Here is a 7,789-nt window from a genome sequence, read left to right on the forward strand (position 1 = left end):
CCAGCCCAGGGAGCCCAGGAATCTCCCTCGCCTGCCGCGTCCGAGCCGCCGGAGGTGGAGTCTGCCCCCCAGACCCCCGGACTCCTGTGCGCGCCCCTCCATGGTGCTCTAGACTGTGAAGGACAAGGCCAGTCCCCGGGGGGCAGGGTGAGGAAGGGGCTCCCACGCAGCCCTGCTGTAGATTGGCAGGAGGACCCCAGGCTGGGCCAACCGAGCAGCCCCCGGCCAGAGGCGGGCATCCCTATGGGGACGTCGGCCGGGAGGGGTTGGGGTAGCTGGTGCCCTCGCCCGCGCCCCGTGGGTTTTACCTCAGTGCGACAAGAGCGGTGGCTCCGGGCGGGGCCCACGCAGCTGGCGCCTCCATCTCTCCTGCGGGACCAGAGCACCGGGAGGACCCGGACCGAGACCCAACGTCCCCGCCCCCGTGCTGGGGCTCCCTGCAGGCCCCAACTTCTGCGGGGCTCTCCAGTGGGAGCAGCAAGGTGAGAGGGTGCCCCCCGACCCCATGCCATAAATCCCCTGGCGGGGCGTGAGCGACCCGTGTTGGTACTCGGGAGAAGCGGGACTCAGAGCCCTACCCACCCCGTAGTTTGAATTTAAGGCGGGACCACTCCACTGCCTCTTACCGCAGATTCCCAGAAAAGACTCCAGGTGCCTGAGATGTAATACCCACCCACCTGGCACAGCCATCCTGCGATCTACGCAGGACATCAGTATAAGGCTCTCAGGATCATTCCTGGTCTCTCATTCCTCCTCACATAGGGTTCTCAGGAACAACCCCTATACTGAGACAGAGGCGCCTCACTACCCCTTCTGTACCCCACCTTCTCCACTGACCCTGCCAGAGTGCAGCGCACACAGCAAGCACTTAATAAATCGCTCGAAATGGGGAACATCTACACTTGGCAAAGAAGCCACAGGAATTGGGAATTGGTTGAAGATTGTTTACTAGTTCCACCAAAATTGACTGCACCTGCCATAGGGCAGGCAGGTGCAGCATCAGGAGCTGGAGACCAGGGGCAGCAGGCAGCACGTGTGCTCCAGCTCAGAGTGGAAGGCCTTGGGAAATGGTTTGATTTCCTGCGCTGAACTGATGCTGCTTCCAGAATGAATCTGCTGCTTGGTGGGTTCTGCTGATGTGGCCAGTGCTAGCCTAGGCCGCGACCACCTAGCCTACCACCCAGAAGCCAGCATCCCCTGCTCCTGCTTTAACAAGCCAGCCCATTTTTGTCTCTCCTACCTCTGGGAGTAGCAGGGGCGCTCCCGGAAACTGATGCCCCCTCCACAGGTCCGGGTGCAGGGGCTCCACTGGCCCCAGGGTCCCCAGGTGTCACTCTGCCGCCTCACCTTGGGAGCCTGCAGAAGACAGGACCATGTATCAGCAGTGCCCACTCAGAGCCTGAGCCCAGAGGCCCCTCCAAAGGATGCTCTGCCTAAAAACACTCCCTCACTCATCAAGGAGCCTGGGATTCTCCCTTCCAGGGCCCACCTTTAGGACTCAGCAACACTGCTGGGCACCCCAAAACATATTCCTTTTCAGAATTAGCCTGCTTTCCTCATAAGGAGCTGAGAGCCAGGCCTGGAGGGCAGGAGCAGGAGCAGCTGGGAAGGGTTTGGAGTTTCAGGGACCACTGGGGGGAGGGACCCTACGGCCAGGGGCAGTCTGAGGGTCCAGGCATTTGTGGGTTAACCGTGATGTAGGGGAGGGGGCCCTAAAAGAAAATAAAGGGAAGCAGCATGGGGGGATCCTGCTAATCTGGCAGAGACTCCCAGGAGTACCCCAATATTCATCCCCTCCTTCTCCCATTGTGAGAGAACCCTTGAAAACTTGACTCAGCTGGGTACCTGGCTGCCCAAAATTTAAAAAAAAAAAAATACACTTCCTAGACTTCCTGCGGCTAACTGTGGCTATGTCACTTAGTTCTCATCAGTAAGATGTAAATACAAGTGTTGGGCAGCTGCCGCTAGTAATCTCCTTAAGAGAGAGGCTGCATGAGCCTTTGTCCTTTTCTCCTTCCTCCTATACTCTTTCAGGCTGTCTGGAAAGCAGATGTGATGGCTGGAGTTGGAGCAGCCTTTTAGATTGTGAGGTAACTTGGAAATAGAGGCTTCAAACAGTGAAGCAAAGATAGAAAGACTCTAGAGCCTGGAGGATTTTGTGCAACAGAATAGCCCCAGACTTCTGACCCCTGGGTGTTTATATGAGAGAGGAATCATGTCTGTCTTATTGAAGAACTGCTATTTGGGACTCTACACAGGATTATAATCCTAGCAGATACATTTTCCCACCAGAAAGACTGGACCCCTTGTAGCTGGCATCAGGAATCCACATGCCACACACACATTATCTCATTTCATCCTCACAACAACCCAACAGACCCCACTGCATGAATAAGAAAAGTGAGGCAGAGAGAGGAAGCCACAGAGGAAGAAGTGGGCACAGGAGCCGGCCAGTCTCACTACAGGCCTCTGCTCCCCTGCTGGGGCTGTGCCCCCACCCACTTGGGGGAATCAAATGAGACACTAGGTGATTCCCTGCAGGGTTGAACAGGGATTAGATGTAACTTCACAATTTTGCCAGGAGGCACACGGTGTACATGCAAACATTTGCTGGAAGGGGACTTTCTTTTAGGGTATCACCAGATAAGGCTCTCAGGGAAAAATACCATTCCCACTTTTCAGAGAAAGAGCTCAGTGGTCACATAGAAAAGCGGCTGGGCGCAGTGGCTCACTCCTATAATCCCAGCACGTTGGTCTCAAAAAAGAAAAGAAAAGCAGGCTCTTCCTTTCATGGTGATCCCTAAGCAGCTTCGCTGGATCTCAGGTGAGGAAGGAGGTTTTCTCATCTCTGGTGCCAAACATCTAGTTATCCTTGTCTTATAACAAAACCCAGAACCCTGAGGCAGAACAAACCATGCACAAACCACGCTAAGCTTGCTGAACCACACACACAACCAAGAAGGAAGGGCTGGCTGGATGAAAGGTCTTAGCTTTCACTTTGTAAAATCATCTACTCCTTCAAGTCTAACTTGAACAAAAATCTCTAAGCTTTCGCAACCGGTGAGCCAAAATATCAAAGTGTTCTCTCAATGAAAGTTAAACTGAAATTTACTTGGATCAAGTTTCTATTTCACAAGGAAGATACTGAGTGTTGGGTGTGAAGGGTGACTTTCCAGAGACAGCCTGCAGCCCCAGCTGGGATTCTGGCACCTGCCCCCCACACACAGCCTCATCCCACATTTTAAGTATTCAGGAGACGTCTTCAGGGGTGGCTGCTTTCTTAGCTGCTGGCCTGGGCCTGGTTGTCAATTACCCTCTGACCAAGGCCTGTTTGGATGTCTGTCTTGGCTCCTTGGCACAGCAGCCAGAAAAATCCACCCTTCCCCGGAGCTGGGCTGGACATACTGGTGTGGCCAAGGCAACGAGGGGTATCCCTGCAATGGAGCCACCGCCTGGCCATGAGGATAAGGCGGGGGCAGGACTGGTCTGAACAAGGGCCCCCTAAGAGACGTGCTGTTTCCAGAATGCCCTCTTGCCTCCTGTGCCCAGCCCCTGTGAGGCAGGTGTCCACTAGCCAAGAGCCCTAGTCTATCCATCCCATCCTAGAACCATGCTCTGTCCGCGCACTCCACACTGTCTCTCCAAGGAAGGAAAGCACCTTCCGCCACAGGCAGCATGAGCACACTGTTGCTCTGTAATTACCCCAACCATGAACTGCCCGACGTGGTGTGAAGCCGGAATGAGCTGATCCAGCCAGCCTCACCTGGGGCCTGCCCTCACCTGTCTCATGCTGCTCTAGGCGCCCCGCCCATGCCTCCTTCAACTCCCACCTGGAGCCACTCAGGGGTCCCCTTTCCTGCTGCACTGTTTCCAGGGGAATCAAGTGTCCAATGTGCGTGTGTGTGTGAGAGACAGAATGCGTGCACACCGGTGTGCAAGTGGGAGCAGAGGCTGAGGCCCAGGAACACGCAGGCCACTGCCTTTATTCATCTGCTCGTTCTGTTCAGGCTGACCGCTGGCAGCATAAGTGATCCAGAGAAGGTGCTCGGACTGGGTGGCTCCTGCCCCAGCCACAGAGGGAGGCAGTGGAGCTGTGAGCGGGGCCACACCCCTGCAGACTCACAGAGGGCAGGGAGAGAAGAATTATCCGCCCAGGCTGCACCCAGCCCCATCTGAGACTCACACTGGGAGGAGGCGGCAGCTGGATGAGGCTACTCAGCATAGCCTTAAGGGAGAAAAGGTTTAAGAGAACCAAGGGCACTTTGGAAACCTTGATTTGTTTCATCTGCATGACAACCTCTGGGGTGGACATTATTACCCCCAAATTAGAGCCGTCTAAGGCTTGATTATTTGCCTAGGGTCATGCAGCTGTCAAGGTGGCTCTGGGATTTCATCCTGGGGCCTGGACACTGTCCTGGTGCCCCCTCCACCTGGGCTTTGGCCTTCATGCAGCTGGGCCACCAGCACGTGCTGAACGACCTGAGAATGGCATTTAGGAAGCAAGGTTCATGGGGTGGCAGAGGGGACTGCGGGTAGCTGGCAGGTGGTCGAGAGGACATGAAAAAGGCTGGCTCTGGCCCACCCTCCGCTCCAGCTGTGGCATACGTTGGGTTCTCAGGGCTCTTGAAGTGCCCAATCCCATCTGTGGGATCCACTTCTGGTGGGAGAAGTGCCCGCTGCCATCTATCCTGCCTGCCCCACACACCCCTGCAGAGGAGTCCTTCTTAGCCTCCACCCAGAGACGCCAGACGTGCCATTTCCCCCTGACCTCAAGGCAGAAAACAGTTTGGGTCCTTTCTCAGGGATCCTTCCTCTCTCACCTCCTACCTGCCTCACACAGGGGTGGGCAGGGCTGTGGCTCACCCTGGGAGATTTCTCCTGGGGCAGGACAGGGCCCAGCTGCCTCTGCGGCTTCTATTCTGCCAGGCACCGAGCCAGGGCATTACCCAGCTCTGCAGACCCTCTCCTCCCCAAAGATGGGGCCTGTGATCTAGAAGATTCCTTGTACATCCTCAAGACCCAGGGACCTTCTCCAGAGAGCCCTGGCCTTTGGGCCCCTGTTAATGAAACAGCAACTCTGACCACCAGCCAGCTTCCTGTGTCCACTGTCTTAATTCGCAGTCTAATACCGTAGTCACTAGCGGCATGTGACTGTTTAATTATGGCCAGGCGCAGTGGCACACGCCTGGAGTCCCAGCTACCTGGGAGGCTGAGGCAGAAGAATTGCTTGAACCCAGGAGGTGGAGGTTACAGTGAGCGGAAATCATGCCAGTACACTCCAGCCTAGGTGACAGAGTGAGACTCTGTCTAAAAAATAAATACATATTTTTAAAATTTAAAAATAAATTTAAATTAATTAAAGTCAAGTAAAATTAAAACTCACTTCACCCACTTTCAAGTGTTCAATGGACCTAGGTAGCAGAGAAACAGGACATTTCCGCCATCTCAGAAGGTTCCATAGGACAGCCCTGCCCTAGGTGCTACCCCAAGGGGAAAGCAAATGACTGGCACCCCAAACCTCTAGGCCCAAACACCCCAGCTTAGGGGAATCTGCGGCTCCAGGCAGAAGACAGGTGTCTGGTGGGATGGGCCACTCAGCCTTGCACCTTGACTGGTTCCAGCATTGCCTGCACCTGTCCTTCCACCTTGGAAGACCACCTGAGGGAGGGGGTTCTGCAGCACTGGCGGGGACTCCATGGAGTGCTCCCACCACCTTCTGAAGGAGGGAAGCCCAGAGAAGGTGCCATTCCTACAAACTGCGCCCTGCAGCCTGACGGGCCGTTCTGAGCACCCTGGCCAGCCGGCTTCAAGTGCCCAGCCCTTTCTGAGGGAGCTCAGCGGCGCGGGCTCGCCTCCTCCCAGCCCATCATCCCTTTTCTGGGGACGCTGCCTGTGGGCCCGCTCGTCCTCGTCCCCGCCTCCCCTGCCGGGTCTTCTCGGGGGCCGGGCAGGGCCACACTCACCGAGGACCCCGGCGCTGGAGCCAGCAGCAGCGGCACGAGCAGGAGCAGCCGCATCTCAGCCTGCAAGAGACGCAGCGGGTTAGAGCGGCCCGGGGCTCCAGCAGCTGTTTTGGCCGCGGGCGCGAGTGTGTGGGCGCGTCGCTCCCTGTGGCCCACAAGTGACCAGGAGACCCGCAACGGGACCGCCGGGCGCGCCTCGGTGCACCTCAGAGAACACAGCGTGCGGGCGCCGCGCCGGACAGCTCAACACGTGAGCGAGAAACGAATGGCCCATCCGCAACTGGCAGAAGTTCAAGAACAACTTGTTTCAGGGTTCCAGAGGGATAAAAAAAAGAGAGAGCAATTAAAAATACGTCTATGTGGTTGAAAAACAAGGAGTTCAGAATCCGAGTAATTAGACTATTTTAATTCAGCAAGATTCCTTTTAAAAAAGCTATTACATCAGATGTTTAAAAACTCCTAATATAGGCTAAAAAAAAAATCAAGTCTCTGAAGACACTTTGAAAACTCAAATGTTCTAAAAATGTTAATTGTATCCCATTTAAAACCTAGGCCAGCATTTCTCTGCACAGGGAAGATCCATAAGCAGCCTCCATAACCAGCGTGTGTATGCAGTGCAGTGTGTGCGCCGTGCAGTGTGTGGTGCAGCGTGTGTACAGTGCAGTGTGTGGTGGTGCAGCGTGTGCGCCCTGAAGGTGCAGTGTAGTGTGCAGTACAGTGTAGTGTGTGCTCAGGGCAGTGTGCAGTGCAGTGTGTGGAGTGTCTGTGGTTGCATGTGTGCGTGCATGGAAGGTGCATGTGCAGTGTGCAGGGCAGGTCTATGTGCAGTCTGGTGTGTACTATTTGGTGCAGGTGTCCAGTCTGTATACACACTGTGCAGTGTGTATGTGTACATACATGTCTCTGTATCGCAGAATGACATAAGCAATGTGCGCCACTCAGTGCAAAACATTAAAACAAGTACCAGCGTGTAGATTTGAACTTTAAAATCTGTAATTCCACCAATGTTCTAATTTTTTAAGGTATAAAATGACTTCTGCTTACAACGATAAAAGACAGCATACAGAAGCCAAGCTCAGCAGAAATGTAACCTGGCACATTGAACAATGTACACACTCGTTAATTTGGCACAGTGAGTCATTGAGTCATTATTCTTGTGGTCAAGTTCGAGATTCCTGGGGTTGGAGGGTGAGGGAGGAGAGTTGCTGCCAGGGCCCTGCCTCTGCTCTGTCGGGGGCAGTTCCCAGAGCAGGAGCCCCCTGCTAGGGCTAGGCTAGGCCTGCTAGGGCGGGCGAGGCTGAGGAAAAGACGGGGGAAAGAAGAATTTTACTTATAATTACTCAGAACACCACCGCCTCCGCTGCAATTGCACTGAACTCCAAGCTCGTATCTGCCATTCCAAAGTCTGAAAAGTTCAGTTTTTTCGGTTCATTTGGTGGCAAACAACCCCTTTGACTTCAAGACCAGTCCGGGGTCTGGTCACGGAGCTACTCCGAGGGCGGTGGAACCTCGATCTCTCCTCCCGCCCGAGGGCAAGGGCCGGGTGGCCCCGGGCACGCAGGGTGGGCGCCCTCAACGTGATATTCCTGGGGAACGTGTCTGCCTTGGGCTAGGGCCGCAGGCGGCGGCCGGCACACAAGGGCGCAGAGGGCGGGAAGGCGAGTGGCCGCCGACCGAGCCTCCCCCTGCCCTGTCCCCAGCCGACTTGGGGACCGCCGCAGTCCGCAGACGCCCGTCCCCGTGGCCCCGGCGCACGACCCTCCTCTGCATCGGTCCCGCCCTGACCAGCCACCCCGCGTCCCCACCCCAGGAACTTGCCGCGCACC

The 7,789-nt window shown here is 55.6% G+C and overlaps 1 protein-coding gene across 1 annotated transcript in view; it reads right to left on the reverse strand.

Moving 5' to 3' along the window:
• PAPLN (papilin, proteoglycan-like sulfated glycoprotein) overlaps positions 1-6,174 on the reverse strand; it is a 36,808-nt gene extending 30,634 nt beyond the window's left edge. Inside the window, exons 1-3 of the mRNA XM_011949614.1 lie at positions 5,964-6,174; positions 1,241-1,356; positions 220-369 (exon numbers count right to left, since the gene is read on the reverse strand). Coding sequence (XP_011805004.1) covers positions 220-369; positions 1,241-1,356; positions 5,964-6,017 — 320 coding nt within the window. The 5' untranslated portion in view covers positions 6,018-6,174. The remainder of the gene's footprint in view (positions 1-219; positions 370-1,240; positions 1,357-5,963) is intronic.
• Positions 6,175-7,789: the final 1,615 nt, after the last annotated feature.

This window comes from Colobus angolensis, unplaced genomic scaffold, assembly GCF_000951035.1.
Source record: "Colobus angolensis palliatus isolate OR3802 unplaced genomic scaffold, Cang.pa_1.0 Scaffold3, whole genome shotgun sequence".
NCBI classification, from domain to species: Eukaryota; Metazoa; Chordata; class Mammalia; order Primates; family Cercopithecidae; genus Colobus; species Colobus angolensis.